Below are 21,601 nucleotides of genomic sequence, written 5' to 3' on the forward strand. Positions count from 1 at the left end.
TTGATTCACAAATTGACAAAATTCACCATCAAGAAACGTCACAAAAATAATTTCACTTGTTAATTTTATCGTCGTACGGCAAAATTCTGAGTTTGAATTATTTTTGCTCAGACAATGATACCTGACTATAAAACAGGTGCTGGTGTTACATGTGCTTAGATGTTTTATTGTACAGGGTCGCCTAAAAATCCCTTTACCCCTGATAAATTTCTCTCACCTCCTGTCCTCCACAAATTCAGTGATACAAGAACGATGGAGCGCATACAGATACAATGACTGATTTTTTTTTTAATTCTGCACAATCAAACCTGTACATTGAGTTTAAGAACGAATGCTTTACTGGCATGGAGTAAAGCGACGTTCTGGCCACTTGTGGAGTACGTAACTGGGATATATAATTCCTGATCCCATATTGGATGGGATATAACCTATGACGTCATCATTATGAAGTATCCCACGGTATGGTGGTCGATTGTGAATGTGCAAGATGGCAAACGCAAGTCTTTGCCTTATCTGCAGGTTCTAGGTACACAGTGTTGTGGTTGATTTTATTGATTTGTGGTATCTTGCCAGAATTGGTTTAAATTACAATACATTAGTTTTTCTGGGCTATAATTATATTTTAGTGTAGTATTGAGTCGTTTCCCCAACGTTATTAGGACAGGTTTAAACGTTAGTTGTAATGTTTCAATTTAATCGCGTCATGTTGGCCACGACGGTGTAGTTCGAAACATTGCTTTTGACTGCGTCATTCCCCCTTAACAAGCTATAGTTGTTTTTTTTCGTGTTTAACATCAATAAATAATTCAGAAGATATATGCATTTGGAGGAATAAGAAATTAATGACGATGGAGTTACGGGTCACGTACGCCCTCTGTGTTCCGGAAGTGAAGCCGGTTCTCGTTCGAGGTTTTTCATGGCGGATTGCCTTGCAACAGGGGTGTGGGCATGACGACGTTTCCGATGTCAGGGTGAGGATGTTTGTGCGATTCCCGACGCTTTTACCCATTTGGTGCCCTTTCGCTCGCAGGGACTTGGAATAGAGTAAAAATAGCGGCGACAGATGCTTCCGGTGTTTTGTTTTTGTTTATCGCGTCCCTGCGTTGTTTATTATTTGCCTCGGACGCCGTCGTTTTCTCCCTGGCGCGTTTGTTTCCATTCACATCGGATTCCTCGCATGATCTTTGATTTGCTAACAGTTCCTCAACACACCTGACAGGTATCCGGGGAAGCAGTCGCTGAGCCGGTGCGGATGATGCAGAAGCTTCCGCTGTGGAGCTCCTCTTGCAGCATGAACGGTTTGCGGCACGCCATGCCCGGCTCGCGGCCCCCTCCGGCCCAAGGCTACGGTCTCTTAAACTTCGGCTCAGGACCCATGTCTCAGAGCCCCATGCGTGCCATGTATGCCCCCAGGGCACTCGGGAAGCCTCCCTGCAGGCCGCTTCATCTTATGAGTCGCTTACTTCACCAAGACCTCCTGTACACGCAGGTGAAACATGCTCTTTGGTGCTTATTGCTCTGTCGAGTATTCCTTGTCGACCAACATAGAAATTCCGTAAACATGGCCGTCGAATTTCAGTTTCCTTATATTTCCTCTAAATGGGTCTAGGCTCATGGAGGGGGAGCTGAACAGCAAAGTGCAGCATGCTTACGAACCACCAAAGGGTATGTATAGCCTGGTGGTGCCTTAAAATCTTAAGGCCCTGAGCTGAAGCCCCTGTCGTGCCGTTAAGATAGCACCAGGTGGGTCGACTCGTCCTCTAATCCTTCCGAGGTCAGAAAAATGAATACCAGCTCAAGTAATCTGTTTGATTATCCTGCATTAGAGTGGCGACCCTTCTATGATCGTGCTCCTTAACCAATGAAATTGTTTCAGGAGCTCCATGTATCTTGATGGGAATGGTTAATGGGAACGTCCATAAGGAATGGTTAGATGGTGTTAGGGTAGGAGGTATATATAGATGAGGAAAATAGAACACAATCGAGTGGCGTTGGATCAGAGAGGAACATAATGGGAAAGAGTCAGAGTGTCTCGAAGGATTCATGGACGTGTGCAGGTGAGCGCATAAGGTAGTGATGACCAATATATTTGGAAGAGTGACGTGAGTAGGACGGAACAACGGATACAGGGAGATTAATCACAATTGGAAGAACGAGGGGACGTATGATTGGAGGTGGGTAACCACTAACTAGACTGGACTTCGGGAGGGTGGGCAGGTGACGGTTTCTTGAGGAACATGTGCGAGCTGGGATGGCTTTGAAAAGACAGGAGGAGCAAGGCCACATCAACTTGCTCCTTTACCAACAGATTTAAAGTCGTCATTGAAGCTTTTGCTCGTGTACAACTGGTACAGCATTAGAGGTTGATCCATTCCGGAGCGACGTGACTCGATACATCTTTAAGTCTAGCTTGGAGGTGCATGGAATAAACACCTTTTGATCTTCACTTTGCATTCAATTTAGAACATTTAATGTTGATGGAGCATCCAAGGATAAATAAGCACCGTATATGGGATTTCGATCTGAGATTCTGTCTTTTGTGGCAACTAATCGGATAAGTAAACCTAAAACGTTAATGAACCATGAGGTGTTACACCTTTTCTCAAAAGTATCTGGTAAGAAATGGTGCGATTCGATAAAGCCTCATATGAAAAATCGAATGTTCCATACTTTTGTCCCCAAGGGTTCGCTCGTGGCATCTGCAATACGACCACTGGAGGCCAAGTGCTGCCATGTTTTATTATAATCGCTTGGGGGGTGGGGGGTTACATGTTGGCAGTACATCGGTTCCACGTTGCCCGCCCTGAAAGCAACGAGTCCGTTCCAGCCTATCAGTGAGTAGAAAACGTAAACTGTTCAGCCTGGCGGAGGTATGCGCTCTACCTTGTGCTGTTCTTGTCTTAGCCGCCTGCCCCCCAAAACCCCCAAGTGGCCAATTATACTATAGCTGTCTGAATCACCTTCGACGAGGTAACATATTTCTGGGAATCTTGGCTGGATATCAGAAATAGCTGGTCAATGGTTTTGCTAAATCGCCCAAGTAGAGCAATTCTGTCCTCGGCACCGAACACCGGGAGATTCTCAGGTAAAACAAGGTATTCAGGGACAAGTCTCATGTAACACTCTCGATGGTGATGTGACTCTAGGACAAAATCCCAGCAACATTGAGGTGAATCGCTGGGGATTCCCATGGATTTTTTGTTCCGGTATGTGGGTTGCTTAAAACTTGTTAGTTATCCTTGATGTTTTTGATAATCCGATAATGATAAGGTGTCTTTCTTGAGACAAACTCAGCTTGCAGATGCTTGGAATGCAACTCCTCATTTATTTTCCTTTGAGCTAAATTTTAGTCTGGCAGAATAGGTTAGAGGTATGCACACTCAAGTCTGAGCTCCTGAGCCATTGTTCGAATCCTGACACTGCTATAAGCACAAAGGGCGAGGATTCCATGTGTGTGTTGTTCCTCGGAAGGAGTTTAAACTGGGCATCCCGTCTGCCAGTATTAGTTGGTGGACGTCAAAGATCCCACGGTGTTCTTTGCGAGGGGTAGGTAAGCTATTGCCGGCACTCTGACCAAATTACAAGCTCCTGCTCTAACCTACAGGGGGCACCGCATCAACCCAGCTGTGCTCCCAGAGATGATGCAAACCCGCAGTCTTGCACTGCACACAAATCCCCACACTTTCCACCTAAAGCAAAGTTGAATGATGACAAATGTCCCACCAGGAATGACCCAATTTAAAATTTATCGTTATGTAAATGTTGTTTTGACTCCTTGGGCATGAACTGGGGGTCAAATCCAAAACATCGTTACATATTTCATGCATTCCTCAATGTTGATTGCATATATACAGTTTCAACAGTTTAATTTTTAAAATGTGCCCTTAATTGCATTTTTCTGGCGCATGACCTTTTGACCCCACCTCAGGGCCCAAAGGGGTGAATCCAGAAATGATACTGTTCTTGCATTTCTTGCAATGTGGTGATCATAACCACCAAGTTTGGTGAATTTCTGCACAAACGTTTGAGGAGATAGCATGGCGGACAGACGGACGACAAACAGACGGAGCCGATTACAATATCCCCTATTTTTGTTTTTCTCAAGCTTGGGGATGAAAATATTGTCTGGCATCTGAGTAAATAACCTTTAAACCACACTGGCAGTTGTAATTTTCAGCCTCTATCTTGCTGACCTTTGCAGGCCCCCTTGCAGGGAAGTGGCTACAATGGTTACCCTGTAGGGATGCGTGGTGGGCCACGGCGTGGAGGCGCACCTCCGGGTCGTGACAAAGTGAACTACGACACGTTCTTCACGATGAAACGGCTCCTCGAAAGATCGCGCACTCCCGAGGAGCTGCTGCGTTGGCTGGTGCAGAATCCCACAAAGGTGTCACCGAGCCACTACCCAGTGGCGCTGCAACGCTTGGCACAACTTTTGCAACAACGACATCAAGGCATGGCTAAGGAAGTAGTAAACAAAAAAGCAGAGGAAGACGGATCTTCCCTTGCAACGAATGGCCAGGAACTACAAATGCTTTATCAGGGAATCATAAAGCATTGTCCGCAATTCGACAACTACGGCGTTGTCAACTGCTTGTACGCACTCGCCGCAATAGGTGAGAGCACCTCATTTCCAAATACTCAACATCACTGTGGTGGCTGCTCGGAAGTTTGTTAAGGATATCGTTTGAGTTTTTCATGAAGTTTTGTGATGCTTCTGATTTGTACCTCACAAAAGTCGATTTAGATTTGCCCGCTATTTTGATCTGCTGATCAAATTTGATCTGATTTGATCTGATTTGATTTGATCTGATCTCATATTTGATCTGATTTGATATATTACGATCTGCTATTTTGCTTGTCTTTCGAAAGGACGAGTCATTGAATGTGCAATTATCCACGTATTTTGCCACGTGATTTGTGCCTCCTCCAACAAAACGTTGTATTCCTAGGCATTTCGGGGGAGCTTCCCGTCGTGCGAGTGTTGGAGGATGAGGCAAGGGCCCGCTTGCCATACTTCAATCATAAGGACATATCGATGCTATTCAGCAGCATCATGAGGCTCCATCCTTCGGCCCCGCAGTCACATCCTCTTGTTGCCCCATGCCTTAACTGCCTGGAGCGCAACATGGAGCGAGAGCGGCACCCACAGACACTATTCCTGTTACTGTCTTATTACCGCTTGCTGACCACTGCTGTGGGCCACTCCTTTGGGACTGTGGCCGCTGCAGGGAAAGGAAGCGTTAGCGGGGACGACGGGCTCGTGTCTGAAGGTGGTGGTAACACAATGCAGGCGAATGTGGAGCGGAAGGTCCTGCGGCTCGTGCGACACACCCTCGCGCTTGTTGGTAGCGTGCGCGATCACGAGCTCTCGCTCCTCGACGAGATGCTTGCAGCTTGCGCATCCCAAGTGTCCAACCGCGCACTTGAGGCCATCTTCAGCTCCCAACTCTTCTACGAGAATCGGCATGAGAAGTTCATCATGAGGCTGGCAGGTAAGAGTCAATGAACCTGTAAATCATCGCTGAATTTGGTTTTGTATAAACATGGATTGGGGGGACTTTACAAGTCAAATCTATGCTTTGGAGTCCAGTAAAGAGTACAAGGTGAATGATTTTATCGCAATGAGAAGAGGAAACTGACATCACAAAGTCAAAATCTCCTGTGAAAGTGCTGAAGCAGGTTATCCATGTTTGACGAAAGAGTGCAGGTAAAATGGGTGTATAGACTATTTGAATAACTTAAACCGATATTATACAAAATAAATCTCTATTTGCGAACGACTAAGCTTGTGTTCTCTTGTGATGAGCAATTTTAACCCTTTCCCTTTGCAGAAGAGCTTCCACGAAAGGTGGGATCTCTGACTCCCTACACCCTCGGTCTCATTGCTAAGTACCTCGCTCGACACCGACTGAGGGAACCACGCTTGCTGGATGCAATTGCCACTTTTCTCGTCCGCCGGGCTGACCAACTTGACAGCAAGGTCAGCCCATCTTGGGCACGTGTTGTTGTTAAAGCGATTAACACGCAATTCCGAGTGCATATGACCGCAATTGCGTTGCCTTGTCCATTCCTTCTTCCATGTGCAGTTGCTGCAGAAGTTGGTGTTTCCCTTCAGTCGCATGAACTACCGCCCAACAAACGACGAAAGGCTGCTTGAGAGACTCGAGAGTGCCATTACGCAGAAGGCCTTGCAATCCCCTCTCGCCACGGTCAACATAATCATGTCTATGGTCCAGTTGGGACATTTCCCCAGCTGTAGCCTGACCAAGGTCTTTTCCCCACCCTTCATCCGCAATGTCATGAGTAAGTGGCCATTTAATTTCCACTCTCCTCCAGCTCTGTCCCATCGTAATGATCAGTTATTGCACTGTCTGTGTGAAGCCTCACCTATTCATTGAAACACCCAAAAAACTTTGCTTTTGCTTGAGTGGCTTGGCAGCTGAAGTGTTTGCAAAGCTGGTTTGGTTTCGTGCTACAGGTAGTCCATATGGGCTCATCGTGCGCCGTTACCTGTCACTCCTCGACACTGCAATAGAGTTGGAGTTTGGGGAGTATGCGGGGCCTCGCTTGGCCGAGCAGTACAAGGTCACGATGTTTGACCATGCACTCACCGCTGATGAGGTCAATCGCAAGTACAGGTAGGCTGTTTTTTATTTTACCTTCAGCCATTCATCTAGTCTGTTGGTGATGGGATTGCTATGTCACCTCACCACAGTCGATGGAAGAGGTAACCAGTTTCCCTTAAGGGGCTTTGCCTTTTTTGTTTGCATGCAGTTATAAAGGGCTGGTGGCAGAGGCGTTGCGGCAACTCGTGGGGGTTGAAAGCTACAAACAAGATGAAGTACTTCCGCCAGGGTACTACACTGGTGAGGTTCCTCTACAGCTTGCAGGGATGATGGGAAGATGTTACAATTGTTTTTGAAAATACAAACATTACATGAAAGTTGGCTGGGAATGTGCATTCTATTTCCTCCAATATCATGCGTTTCAGACTTCTTGCTGTTTTTGGATGCGGACGGTTCACTGCTTCCCATCCATTCCAGCAGCAGGAATGACGTGGATCAGGCAATGTGCAGTTCGCAAGTACAGTCTCGTGCAACAAAACCCACTATCAGCACAGACACGAACGTTACGGCGCTTGCTTCAGATCTACAGCGGCTTTCTCCGTTCAGAAACGAAGCTGCTGAAATGACAATCGCACAGGACACGTTGCACAGTGCAGTCATTCCTCCGAACACGATTGCTAGCACAGCTGTGACCACGTCAACTATTTGCGTGTCAGCATCTTTTCTCTCCCCCACTTTGGGCCCAGTGCCATTCGCGACGATTGCTCCGAGACCACGGCTGCCCCTGGTGGAGCACTGCGTTACGCTACGCGTCGCACAGTCTGCCGGACCGCCAGAGAGTGAACCTGGCAGCCAGGAGGAAACTATGACAACTCCACTATTGCCGGCCGAGTGTCCAGGCGTGCTCTCGCCCACTGGTTTCTACCATTATTACCCGAACGGTCTCGGGGGACCAGCGGAGGTATTGCCCAACATGGCAGCAATGTTTGGCACTGACGAGCAGGTTGTGCAGCGCTACTACAAGCCACCGTTTTCACATGAGAAGGCTGACGGACTGCCACTGGCACAAGCTGTCTGTGATAAACCTGTTCCAGAGAGGAACAATGAGGCACGCATGCTGGAGAAAGTGCAGAGGTGAGAACGTCACAAGTGCAGCTCAATGGGGCTGAAAGGTTGCAGGAGGAGAACGGGGGTGGGGGGTTGTACTGAACTTGTGTCTGATGGATTTTTCTTACAGGGTAGTGATGTCCGTGAATGATAAGTGGCATTACTGCCACAACTCAGATGTCCTGGTGGGCTCGAGGGCCATGCGCGATCGACATCTCAAATTGATGGGCTACGTGATAATCCAGGTAAGTTGCGTGCATTGCCCCGACCGACAGAATGCCGAAATGCAGACGAGTCGTTAATTCTCTCTTGTTCTACAGCTTCCCTACCACGAGTTAGAGAAGCTGAACGGGATCGAAGAGGTGAAGAAGTACCTACAGAACAAGCTGCAAGAACTGAGGACTTTATAAGAATTTTTTTTTAATGATTATGATTGGGAAAGTTGAGGGTGGACAGATGGCATTTGTGGGGGTACTTGGGGTAGAGGATACAGGTTTGTTGTGAATTGGAAAGGGAGAGGGTGAATTATTATTTTTTGGCAGTAAGTTTTAAAGGAAATCCTTTAAGGACAAGACGTAGGCTGGGCATGGTCTCCTGTTTGAAAGAGCTAATTCTATTTGAATTGTCATGGGCCACCGGTTTGTAATCAAATTTGGATAACGGACACTCGTAGGGATCTTATTTACTGCCTGCTTTTGGCTTTACCTGCATCCTTTTAAAACCATAGTTTTAAAACTGCAATTGGCTTTACTGGTTCCAAAGGCTGCAAGGTATTTTTGTTGTTGTTCTTGTTGTTGTTCAAGTCACATTAACTTTTCCTTTAAAAAGAAAAAAAGCATCTAATTATACATATAAGAGCTCTCTGAACAGGTGTGTGTTTGTGTGTAATGTGAATGTCATCTCATTGTGGTCAAACTACAGCATAGATGATTACACTGTTACACAGATGGCAAGTGGTATTTTGGGGTTCAATTAGGATAAAATAATGTACCAAAAGGTTTTATTTCTTCTGGGTTTGCAGGGTGTGTTGGTTTTAGCCATTTCAAAGGTTATTCCCCCCCCCCCCCCCCTTCCCCTCCCTGGTTACTGTTGTACCCCAGTATTTGAGTAATAAACTAAACCTCACCATCATCAAGTCTCTTATAAATTAATTACTGCTACAGTTAATTCCTTGTACTTGCTACTCATTAAGGCATTTCCCAATAATGTACAGGAAGACCGACTTACGAACGAACCCCCAAATGGTATATTTATTAATTACTTGATTTTTTTTTAATGTCCGAGATATAAACATTTGCTCATATGTAACCGATCGTGGGCGGAGTAACCTGGGACTCGTTGGTTGGGCGGAGAATAACTTTCTTCCACGAGATAGAGAGCCTGAGCATCATGTGGTCTACAGTATCCCATGTACTATGTACAGTACTGTGACAACACCACTCATGGCTGATAAACATTGCAGTAATGCTCCTGCAAGGAAGAAACGCAGAATCTTAACATTGGAGACAAACTGGCCATCGTAAAACAATCTGATAAAGGTGAAACTCCCTCCCAAATCGATCATTCGTTTGACAATTGGAACAATTAAAAGGACAAGATGAGAATTTTACAACTGTGCATTAAAATTCTTTTTTCTCTTTTTTCATGTTACTAGCACTAGCAGAGTACCCGCCCGAAAGGCGATCTTGTTTCAAGCATGCAACACATTCTTCTGACACCTTTATTTGGGTGGTGTATAGGCAACTGACAGTTCCCTCAAATAAAATAAAAACCTCAGGTTATGTGCATGAAGCAAAAACATGCCTACCGCTTATAATTCAAAACACCTCACTACACTGGAAAACGTGCGGACAGCAATACTGAACTGTAAAGGGTAAGAACTTGCAATACCCTCACCCACCTGGACATGGCGATACACGATAAACATAGATAATTTGCACCGTTGCCCTCGAATGGTTTTGGCCAAGGGTGTGACTGTATAAATGTGTGTTCCCCAGAAATCTCTGGTTAACTTAGCAGGTTACCAGTGGAATAAATTATCCCACTATATTTTTAAATCAGGTGATATTTGTATATTCAAACCTGGCACTGCTGCATGAAAATGCACAGTACTTGGTATTCTAGATTAGAACAAAGTGTCGAAACATAATTTAAATACATCAAATATACTTTAATTTGAGTAAGGCTGAGATGTGCGGGCTTTGGTTTAAAGTACAATCATGATTTGATAAATTGGGCAAAATATGTACATGCTAATATTTGAATGCCATTGTTCAGGTCCAGCAGGAATTTTAGAGAGAGGCAGTGCATTGGTTTGCAAATTTGACATCTATAATTACAACTCCAATGATGGTCATAACATAAACTGCTTCAGCTTCATTGCTGAAATACCATTGTTTGGCCTCTCGCCTAAAAGTAGGCCACAGGCTGATGATTCTGCTCGGTGCTGGCTTCTTTAAGAGTCTTCAAAAGCAAACCTGCAGGAAATATCGTTAAACAATGAATAACTCAATTCATCGCTTGTCGGTAAAGGAAGGATGTTGGCAACAGAAAGAAGATATAAATAATAAGTACATTCCACAGAGGGGAGGGTCTTGATGAAACATGGCCCAATATATTCTAGTTTTGTATTCTTAATTCATTTTCTGAAAATTGTAGAATTTGTTTTTCATTTGGACGTTGTGGGGTACGATGTATAAATTAAGGTAGAAAAAAAAAAACTGTTTTAATGCATTTTAATTCCAGGCTATAAGGCAACAAAAGGTGAAAATTTTGAAAGGGGATGTTGTCTTTCTTTCGGGTGTGTGTGTGTGTGTGTGTGTGTGTGTGTGTGTGTGTGTGTGTGTGTGTGTGTGTGTATATATATGTATGTATGTATGTATATATGTATGTATATATGTATATATATATATATATATATATATATATATATATATATATATATATATATATATATATATATTGTTGCGGATTTGAGAATCCTGTGTTGTAAATATCACCCTCTGTAAATAATATTAATTCTTTGTAAATACCTCCATCAATTTGTGTAAAGATCAAAGGTCGTCCTTTTAGTTAGTCCATCGCACACACGTAGAGAACCATAGGATCCCTAAATAGTTATATCATTATTATGTGTTCCAGTTTAAGGCTCTGTTTTCCACTAGTTGACATTGCATTGCACCAAATTAAATAAGGTAGAATCCCCTTTCAATTGCCCCAAATCCCCTTTCAATTGCCAACTGCATTTGCCTCCATTATGCACGTGGTCAAGCCTCGGAGAAGAAGGGGGAGGAGCTACATTACGGGCGTGGCCCGCACCTCATCACCAAGGGTGGAGCCCCGAACGACCAACCACAAATCAGTGGGTATGGCTTGGTAGGGCGTGTCATATAACCCGCGGCGCGACGCCCCCGACCAGAGACGATTGAGGGAGCCAGTGGAGTGAGGAGGATGCACCGAGCAGTTCGGTTGAGGAGGAGCTGAGTTGAGTTGGGTTGACCTCAGTTGAATTGAGTGATGAGAAGATTGAAGGTTTGAAGAGAGGAGATGCTGATTGCAACCAGCCCCGGCGCGCGCGCAGCTTTGATGCGCAGTTTCGACCCGCTGCTATGCGGGAACCAGATTGCGGGGACATCGGGTGGCCGTCGACTTCCAGCCCGACGTCCCGTGCGGGATCAAGCTCCAGCCAGCGTCCAGCGGAACCTTCCTCCCCTTCCAGCCATTCGTTCCTGCCCTCATTCATCCATTTGTGGACATGAGTTTGTCTTGTTTGTTCTGTCTGGGGAATAAGTAAGACTGTACAGATAAGCTAGAATTGCACTGTGTCTTCCTCTTCTGTAAATTACTTTCGTTTTCTTTCCTTCTCCTTGGTTTCTTTGACTTGCACATAATTGGTTAATAAATCCTGTTATTTCCTACTTTTGCCTTCTTCTTCCTCGTCCGATCGTCCTTGTCTTTTCCATCATTGAATACCTGTGGCACGATTTGGCCAACGCATAGGAATCGGGTTTAGTACTTGCTAATGGTTCGAGCCGCGGGCTGCTAACCCGCTCGGCAAATAACATCTTGTCCGTGGTTTCGAACGAGGCTATCCACCGGCTTCGTGGAGAGGTTGGCGGAGGTGTACGGGACTCCCTTGACCAATCACCTCGGCCAATCTCACCCCACGAAGAAGCGGGATAGTTCCAGGACCGGGGAGACGGCCAGCTTAACAGGACAAGGGGCTAACCACCCCTTGCTAACGGGAGAGCCGTCCCCCGTTTCCGCAACAATTGGTGTCGGGAGCGAGATTCGGACCCGAAGTGCGCTTAACGCACTCAAAATTACGAGTGGCCAAAATTTTATTTAATATTCTAAATTTTTAAATCGTGCCATGGATGATCAAGGTGACCGGATGCCGGTAGGGGAGATAGAAGAAGGGGTAGAATCGACCCAGGACCCTGGGGAATATTTGGGAGTAATGGAGGAAGGCAATACGCATTGGGTTGCGGGGGTTTCAGGTGCACAAGATGGCGACGCCTCGCATGAGGTGGGAGGCGCACAAAATGGCGGCTCACACGTGGTTGCGGCAGCCGCGCCCGCAGCACCGATGGACTGGGGCCTATTCATGCTGCAAATGCAGGCCTTCATGGAAGAGAACAGGGGGCTAGGAGGCCAAATTGGAGCAATGAGGGCCGATAGAAAGCAAATGGGAAATGATTGGAAAACCAAATTCGGGGGATTGAGTAAGGAGGTGGAAAAGATGGATGCAATGCCAATGAGGGAAGAAGTAAGGGCCAACACCAATAACTTAAAAAGCAAATTGGAGGGACTCGGAAGCAAATTGGAGGGAGTCGGAAGCAGATTGGGGGACAAATTGAGGGGCATAATTGGCCAAGCCAAAGAAATTAATGAGGGGTTGGCGAGGGGGCAAGCCGCATATGAGGTAAGGGAAGCCGAGAGGGAGGCTGACCGCAGGTTGAGCGAAGAGGTCGCACGGGTGCACGACGAGGTAAAGCGGTTTGATAAGCGCGGGTTGAGCGAGTCGGAGCAAAGCGCAGGTAACGTGACAGGTATAGAGATCGCGACCCGGGGTATGGGGCAGCCAGCAACCGCTGAAGTAGAGGGAATTTTAAAAAAGCCAGCGGTCGTCAAAGAAAAAGTTGAAATTGAACTTTTAGAGACGACAGACTTGGAAGAGCAACAGTTGGAGGAGGGAATGGATAATGTACAAAGTCTGAATTCACATCCTGATGCCGTACTTGCTAATCCTTATAAAGATTTGCAGGTGCGCGTGGAGAAGAGGATCCCAAAGATGAGTCGCGCTGTGTATGGTGCTAAGAGGTTTTTCGGCAAAGTGTTTGGCGCGAAGAGAATTGTCGCGCGATTGGGGTCGATATGGCACCCGGGCGTTTGTGGGAGGTCCGTGGGGCGTGGTGTGAGAGAGAATGGCACTCGTGTGAGGAAAAAGTGTGCGTCGGCGAGTGAGTGTGTTATAAAGTGTGGGAGTAAAACCGAGTGCGAGCGGGAATGCACGTCGGAGTGTGACACAGAGAGTGAGAGCGATACGGAGTGTACGTGTGAGGGTGAGAGTGACCCGGAGAGTGAGTTGGTGGAGGAGCGGGTGCGAGGATGCACGCTTGGGATGGACGGCGAGAGTGTGCGAGAAAGCACACCTGAGTTGGTTGTGGCACGGGTGCGGGAGAGGGAGAGCCCATTGAAGCGCGAGAGTGCACGCCCATGGTGAGTGTTACGGAGGACGTAACGGAGGAGAGGTGTGGAACGAAGTGTGCGAACGACGAGTGTGCGCAAGAGGTGTGGTGTGTAACAGGGAGTACGGTGGTGGAATTGACGAAGTGCATGGGATGTATGAGCAACAAACGGAACGAGTGGTGTGAGCATGTCCGGGAGGCATCGACGTTGACCGGGGCAGCGTTCAGGGCGACGGATAGCCGACGCGAGCACTCGGGGCACAGTGCGCTTTGTTGGATGCGAGGCTCAGCGCGGATCGGTGCTGCATCACTTCTCTTCGAAGCGTCGTGCACGATTCGGGCCTGGCCCCGCCCCGCACGGTCGAGTCCGGGCCTCGCCGGGCAGGGCGACCGGTCCGGTTCAAGGGCAGGTAGGAGGGATCGGAACGGTGCCCCCTTGTGGTTGCGGCGTTCCGGCCGGGCGAGATTGAGCCATCGGGCCGGAGACCGCAAGGATCCGCGCCGAGATGGTGCGTGGAATCTCGGCCCGACCAAACCGCCTCCCCTGAACCGAATGCTGGACGGATTCAACCTGCAGGCGACCAAACCACCCGAATTCATTGCTCGGCTTTGCGAAGCCGAGTTTTAATGATGTAAAGGCGTACCGAGAGGCTCAGATATAGCGGACTGTGATGATAATAGTGTTTTGATCCGAAATTGGGATATTGAATAGGATTGGCAGTAATGATTGGCAAATTGATGATTGGTAAAATGCTTGGCAGTGATTGGCAAATTTTGATTTGCAGGAAATTGGATGGGCAAAATTTATAGTGGGAGATGCCCGATGTGCAAGGATGGTAAATCCACCATCCCTCATCATACGGGGCACATGAACACTAGTTATGGGGTTTGGCAGTGTAAGCTCGCCGAGGGAGGGTTTGGATAATTGTATAGGGATCTAGAGAAGATTGACCATAGGTAACTAGAGATTTAAGTAGCGACATTATACCTGTAGTGGGGACGTAGAGAGTAGGGTAGTTGGATTATAACGATGAGGGAGCGCAATAGTATAAGGGGCGACTGCGAAGCGCGAGTTTCAGAGGGGAGTAGTTAGATCAGATGATGCTGTGTGTGTGTGTAAAAGTGCATTCAGTAGCGTATTGTGAAAAGTGTGGGTGAGTGTATTGTATTGAATGAAGAAGCCTGGGAGGAAGGAGGGTGCAGGAGGCACCAGGTGTGATTGCACAGGTGTGCAAGTGAACAGGTGTATGGAGCAGTGTATGAGTGAGTTATGGTGATTGTGTGTTGTGTTGACCGAATGGTCCTGGAGGAAGGAGGGTGCAGGAAGCACCAGGTGTGATGGCACAGGTGTGCAAATACAGGTATGGAGCATGGTTGTATGGAATAAATGGTCTGGAATGGATGGAATGGATGGTGTGGAGTGAGTATGGTGGAAACTGTGGAGTGGAGTGGTTGGTGCGAAGGGAGTGTATGGGGAGGATGGACCCCATCACTAATACCCGGGGAGGGTAGTATAAGAGTTCGGTAGAGGGTATAGGTAAATTGTGGTTGGATATTGGCATCTGTGGTGGGCGTGGAAGAATGGTGTTTGGATGGGTGCATTAGTGACATGGAAATGGCTGGGCGTGTGGCCTGTTAGTGTGTGTAGTTAAATGGGCACTCCGCCACTGTGAGGATGTCGGCCAGGTGAGGCTGTAGGTAGGTTCTGGGGGCCAGTAGTGTTCAGCGGGGCCCGAGGATCCAGGAGAAGGACCCGGGTAGCCCAATGCCAGAGGGGGCATTAGAGGGGTGACAGAGCCAGGAGGGGCCTTCCCCGATTTAGGATAGTGGTAAGGAGCAAGGTAAGCTCGGAGGCAACTGCAGTGTTGGAGGTGTGCAGGTGGGTAGACCTGCTGGGAGAGCCACACGACCCAGTCCTGAAATTGTGCAAAGGCACAGGGAGTTGAACCGGGGGAGTGAGACCCCAAATTGATGAAGTACCACAGCTTGGTCAATGGGAATTTGGTTCTTAAAACCGCATAGAGTAAGATGGCCAATGGATTGGTAGGGAAAGAGTATTAAACCTTTACACCCTGGGTAGTGTAAAGTGTATTAAAGTCATTTAGAGGATAGGATTGAGAATCTCCTCGCACCATCTACATCCACTCACCTGAGGTGACGTAACTCCACACCATGCCATGTTTTGGTTATTTTTGTGCAAATGTTTGGATTGTGAGACGCATCATGATGTGGGTGTGACATTGTGTTGTTGTTCCATCTCTTCCTCCTTAAGAGGGATTGATGATGAATTGGTGATGGCAAATTTTGGATTAGTGGGATTGTGACGAATTTGGTATCGGGGAGATATGGGGAAGACGTGACATTAGTGACGAATTGGTAAGTGTGTAGATTTTGTAAATATGGGTAAGGGCAAGGGTGGAGTAGGTGACCGGGGGGGGGGGGGGGCGGGGTGGGGGGGGGGCGTACGGTAGGGACGAGCTTTCTCACTTTGCTCTCCGTGCGCACCTCACCTTGCACTGCCTTTGTTGATGTGTACCCTTGTGACCTTACCCCTCGCTAACCTGTCATCTGTCTTCCCTCCCCGACCCGAGGATCGTGCTCTTTGGGCACTGAGGGGAGCGTGCGGGAGTCCGCCATTGTGTGCCCGAATCCCCGCAACCAGCTGCCTGCATCCACGCACCACTTATGGACCACAGTCTGTGGCCAAGCACCACTTATGGACCACAAGCTTAGTGGCATGGCCCCTCTGCTGGGACCGGCCAGGTTGGCCAGAGGAATATCTTGCTTGCGGACCTCGGTGAGGTGGCACCAAGCCCACAGGTGAACCACCCATAGTCAGCCCCTGTCGGCCATAAATAGAAATGGACACGTTTGTGCTTTTTATTTGTTATTATTACAAATAGGCCGCAAGCAAAGAACAACACGAAGAAAGATATCAAGAACGACAATGGCCAGCAGAGGGAGCCGAAGAGCAAGAACCCAGTCAACAGGTTGTTGTTTTTTTGGTATGGACATGTGTGAAATGAGCTCTGGATGGTGCTTGGTGTTTTGGTGCTCTTTATTGGTGCTGGTGCGTCGATGCAGTGCATGCTGTCTCCTCCCCTCCCACAGGATTTTCTTTTTGTTTCCCCCAAAGGAAATCGCAGGTCCTGGGTTGCAGTGTAAATACAATGAATGTCACTTGTAAATAATGCTCCCCACCGTTCATGTATAGTTTGAGAATTAATTCCGCAATTCGGTTAGCTGTGGGCGTGAATCTGTTAGGTAGGGTGCAATGCAACAGCGGGACATACTTATTTGTGTTTTAAAACTGTCACACTCAGGGTCAGATTAATTGTAGAGAGAATTACACCTACGTGCCACATTAAGTAACGTTTTATAGGCCCGGGACGTGCCTGGAGGATGAGGGTGCAGTGTTGCGGATTTGAGAATCCTGTGTTGTAAATATCACCCTCTGTAAATAATAGTAATTCTTTGTAAATACCTCCATCAATTTGTGTAAAGATCAAAGGTCGTCCTTTTAGTTAGTCCATCGCACACACGTAGAGAACCATAGGATCCCTAAATAGTTATATCATTATTATGTGTTCCAGTTTAAGGCTCTGTTTTCCACTAGTTGACATTGCATTGCACCAAATTAAATAAGGTAGAATCCCCTTTCAATTGCCCCAAATCCCCTTTCAATTGCCAACTGCATTTGCCTCCATTATGCACGTGGTCAAGCCTCGGAGAAGAAGGGGGAGGAGCTACATTACGGGCGTGGCCCGCACCTCGTCACCAAGGGTGGAGCCCCGAACGACCAACCACAAATCAGTAGGGCGTGTCATATAACTCGCGGCGCGACGCCCCCGACCAGAGACGATTGAGGGAGCCAGTGGAGTGAGTAGGACGCACCGAGCAGTTCGGTTGAGGAGGAGCTGAGTTGAGTTGGGTTGACCTCAGTTGAGTTGAGTGATGAGAAGATTGAAGGTTTGAAGAGAGGAGACGCTGATTGCAACCAGCCCCGGCGCGCGCGCAGGTTTGACGCGCAGTTTCGACCCGCTACTACGCGGGAACCAGATTGCGGGGGCATCGGTGGCCGTCGACTTCCAGCCCGACGTCCCGTGCGGGATCAAGCTCCAGCCAGCGTCCAGCGGAACCTTCCTCCCCTTCCAGCCATTCGTTCCTGCCCTCATTCATCCATTTGTGGACATGAGTTTGTCTTGTTTGTTCTGTCTGGGGAATAAGTAAGACTATAAATAAACTAGAATTGCACTGTGTCTTCCTCTTCTGTAAATTACTTTCGTTTTCTTTCCTTCTCCTTGGTTTCTTTGACTTGTACATAATTGGTTAATAAATCCTGTTATTTCCTACTTTTGCCTTCTTCTTCTTCCTCGTCCGATCGTCCTTGTCTTTTCCATCATTGAATACCTGTGGCACGATTTGGCCAACGCATAGGAATCGGGTTTAGTACTTGCTAATGGTTCGAGCCGTGGGCTGCTAACCCGCTCGGCAAATAACATCTTGTCCGTGGTTTCGAACTGGGCTATCCACCGGCTTCGTGGAGAGGTTGGTGGAGGTGTACAGGACTCCCTTGACCAATCACCTCGGCCAATCTCACCCCACGAAGAAGCGGGATAGTTCCAGGACCGGGGAGACGGCCAGCTTAACAGGACAAGGGGCTAACCACCCCTTGCTAACGGGAGAGCCGTCCCCCGATTCCGTAACAATTGTGTGTGTGTGTGTGTGTGTGTGTGTGTGTGTGTGTGTGTGTGTGTGTGTGTGTGTGTGTGTGTGTGTGTGTGTGTGTGTGTGTGTGTGTGTGCGTGCATATATATATATATATATATATATATATATGGGTCAGAATTTTGAACGAGGTACATTTGGGCCTCCCAGGGGTCAAACAATTTTTTTGGGAATAGTTAAAAATCACCTTGATATCCTTAAAGCCCTAAGCCTGGGCTATCAAACGCAGCCAAACTGACACCGATCGGCCCAGAGGTTCCGTTTTTATTCATGGTCAAAGTTTCCCTTCCTTGTTAGCATAACGTAAGAGACCAAAATAAGATATATGAATTCCTTCCTCTTCTTCCTGAAGATGCTGTTTCGGCTAGTTTTGCGTACTTAACGCACCAGAAGCGTCCCGATCTTTTGAAATGGCATAGAATTCAAGCTAATGTGATGGTCTGATGGTATATTTCACTTCGATATGCACTTACCTGGCTTACAGGGAGCATGACGTGCGTAACATAAGAGACCGTTATGGTTTCTAAATTCACACTCAAGCTTGTTGTGTCTCAGAGAAACAAAGGAGGTCAATGATTTTTAGAGTTAATACATACGTATAAGTGCTGTTTGTTGCGCCCTAAAGAAGAACTATGGAACACCCTGATATGTGTAAAACAGGGCTTATATAAATATCTCTTACATTACGGTTCATCTGCTTCATCCTATATGAGGAGGAGCTGTGACTCAGGAACTGACATGAGTAACACAAAAACACATTCAGTAGAGTAGTTATATAGATCTACTTTTATTCCAGCTGTGAAAAGTATCTGAAAAAGGCTTTTATAATTAATGAATGCATGGCTTTGAAGGGTAACGAAATACTAAAAAAATGCCCTTTTTCACCATTTTTTGAGATTCAGAGGCTTATAACATGTAGATAATTGATAAAAAGTATATAAAACTATACATTTTCTGAAAGCCGTGATTGTGTTCTACAAGATGACACCTAAATGTACTAATTCAGAACATTTGGGACAAAGTTATATAGGTTTAAAGCAATCAATGTGTGTTTTTGGGGATTTGTACCTCGTTCAAAATTCTGACACACACATATATATATATATATATATATATATATATATATATATATATATTGTTACAGTTTTTAGAACCTTCACTAGTAAATTTTAGTAAATGTTTCCCTTATAAATGATCCCCTGTAAATATCCCCATTAATTGGCTTTATTAAAGATCGCACCATAGTTAGTCCATGTACAACACGTATAGAACCATAGGACCTCTCTCTGTAGTTATTTCATTATTATGTGTTTCAGTTAAGGATCTGTTCCCAAAAGTTGAATCTGCGTTGCATTAATCAAATAAGATAGGCCCCTTTCAATTTCCCCAATCATCTCCGTTCTTCAAAGTGCAGTAACAGTAGGATAGCGTTCGCTGCCGTTTGCCTTGGGCTGTTTGCTGGCACCAAGCCGCCATTGCGCATGCGGTCTCAAGCTGAGGAAAAAAGGGGCGGAACCACAAGAACAAGGTGTGGCACGTCGACTCACCATCGGAGGTGGAGCCAGCGAGCCCTTGCCGGCCAACCAGCGCCGAGGTGAGCCGACCGGTGGGCGTGTCATCGGAGCCGGCGGCTTGATACAAGAACGGACAATAAAAGCGGCTGCGAGGGACTGCTTCAGCAGATAAGGTGAGAAGGAGTTCGGGTCAATGAGCTGGAGCGGAGCTGGGATTGCGCCACGGACTGCTTTTGGTACGAGCAGCGCCACGAACTGCTGATGGTAACGGACTGCGCAGGGGACCGTTGATGATACGAACCTTGTTCGAGAGAGAGAGCGTTGGCACGAGCCACATATTATGTACGCCGTATCCCAGTTCCCCGATATATGCAACGTCCGCTCGCGGTCCACGATACGCCCTCGCTGCCTGCCAGGGTTTCCCGCCACGACGCGAGTCCACTCCTGGAGCCGGACCTCAACGCCCTACCGTCTGCCTGGACCCTTCTCCTCCTTCCAGCCATTCCTTCCTGCCATTCCCTGTCGTGTCAGTCTGTTTGTTTGTCCGGGGTTATAATATAAGACTGTTTGAAGGTTTGCCCTGTGTATCTGCTTCTTCCTCTTCCTGTGCAGTCTTACCTTTCGTTTCTTTTTCATTTCGTGTACATAATTAATAAATATCTGGTATTCCTTTACTTTGGTTTCTTCTTCCCCCGATCGCTTTAGTCCTTTCCTGATTGAGTACCTGTGGCGCGATTTGGCCAACCGCTATAGTCGGGTTTAGTCTTTTGTTAACGGCCTGAGTCGTGGCTCGCTTCGCTCAGCGTGTCCATTACAGCCGCGGCTCGGGCGGGGCTCATTTCCTCGCTTACCGGAAGGCGCTGGTAATTAGGTCATAGGAATAATTGGCCTACTACCCTATTCAGCGCTGACCGGAAGTGACGTTATAGTTCCAGGACCGGTGGAGACGGCCAGCTTAATAGGACAAGGGGATTAACCCCCCCTTGCTAACGGGAGTGCCGTCCCCCAGATCCATAACAATATATATATACACACACTACATGACCAAAAGTATGCGGACGCCCCTTCTAATTAGTGGATTCGGCTATTTGAGCCACACTCATTGTGACAGGTACAGTGCATTCAGAAAGTATTCAGACCCCTTCACTTTTTTCACATTTTGTTATGTTGCAGCCTTGTGCTGAAATCGTTTAAATTCATTTTTTCCCTCATCAATCTACACTCGATACCCCATAATGACAAAGAGAAAACAGGATTTTAGAAAATTTTGCAAATTTATTAAAAAGAAAAAACTGAAATATCACATTGACATAACTATTCATACCCTTTGCTATGACACTTGAAATTTAGCTCAGGTGCCTCCCATTTCTCTTGATCATCTTTGAGATGTTCCTACACCTTGATTGGAGTCCACCTGTGGTAAATTCAATTGATTGGACATGATTTGGAAAGGCACACTCCTGTCTATATAAGGTCTCACAGCTGACAATGCATATCGGAGCAAAAACCAAGCCATGAGGTCGAAGGAACTGCCTGCAGAGCTCAGAGACAGGATTGTGTCGAGGCACAGATCTAGGGAAGCCTACAAAAAAATCCCGACTGCATTGAAGGTTTCCAATTTAAGAAGTCCATTCTTAAATGGAAGAAGTTTGGAACAACCAAATGGAAGGGAGAAACCTCCAGAAGGACAACCATCACTGCAACACTCCACCAATCTTGGCTTTATGGCAGAGTGGCCAGACGGAAGCCAAACAGTTCAATGTTGGTTTCATAAGACCACAGAATCTTGTTTCTCACAGTCTGAGAGTCCTTTCGGTGCTTTTTTGCAAACCCCAAGCGGGCTTTCATGTGTCTTTCACCGAGGAGAGGCTTCCGATGAGGGAAAAAATGAATTTAAACTATTTCAGCATAAGGCTGCAACATAACAAAATGTGAAAAAAGTGAAGGGGTCTGAATACTTTCTGAATGCATTGTATATATAATCAAGCTCGCA

At 46.9% G+C, this 21,601-nt stretch overlaps 2 protein-coding genes across 4 annotated transcripts in view; one reads left to right on the forward strand and one right to left on the reverse strand.

The window, feature by feature from the left end:
* Window positions 1-848: 848 nt before the first annotated feature.
* LOC137429400 (uncharacterized) lies at window positions 849-8,807 on the forward strand. The gene is made up of 11 exons (XM_068119353.2): window positions 849-971; window positions 1,220-1,489; window positions 4,202-4,616; window positions 4,953-5,495; window positions 5,835-5,983; window positions 6,090-6,306; window positions 6,482-6,641; window positions 6,778-6,869; window positions 6,995-7,703; window positions 7,807-7,921; window positions 7,997-8,807. The coding sequence occupies exons 1-11, from the start codon at window positions 849-851 to the stop codon at window positions 8,084-8,086; spliced, it is 2,883 nt and encodes a 960-aa protein (XP_067975454.2). The 3' UTR covers window positions 8,087-8,807.
* Window positions 8,808-9,378: 571 nt separating this feature from the next.
* The window catches only part of LOC144892611 (uncharacterized), a 75,796-nt gene continuing 63,573 nt past the window's right edge, over window positions 9,379-21,601 (reverse strand). For all 3 annotated transcript variants that reach the window (XR_013623815.1, XM_078779952.1, XM_078779951.1), the window contains one exon: window positions 9,379-10,153. Coding sequence is in view for 2 of the 3 variants with exons in the window: in XM_078779951.1 (XP_078636077.1) it covers window positions 10,132-10,153 (22 nt within the window). In the remaining variant the exon portion in view is untranslated. The remainder of the gene's footprint in view (window positions 10,154-21,601) is intronic.

The sequence above is a fragment of the Myxine glutinosa genome, chromosome 6 (assembly GCF_964187855.1).
Source record: "Myxine glutinosa chromosome 6, kmMyxGlut1.1, whole genome shotgun sequence".
Classification (NCBI taxonomy): domain Eukaryota; kingdom Metazoa; phylum Chordata; class Myxini; order Myxiniformes; family Myxinidae; genus Myxine; species Myxine glutinosa.

Bases quoted from the DNA above. Each gene is read 5' to 3' on its own strand.
- LOC137429400 (XM_068119353.2), top strand. From the start codon at position 849: ATGGAGTTACGGGTCACGTACGCCCTCTGTGTTCCGGAAGTGAAGCCG. The intron at 972-1,219 runs GTGAGGATGTTT...CACACCTGACAG, and splicing joins ACGACGTTTCCGATGTCAGG to GTATCCGGGGAAGCAGTCGC. The intron at 6,870-6,994 runs GTGAGGTTCCTC...CATGCGTTTCAG, and splicing joins TCCGCCAGGGTACTACACTG to ACTTCTTGCTGTTTTTGGAT.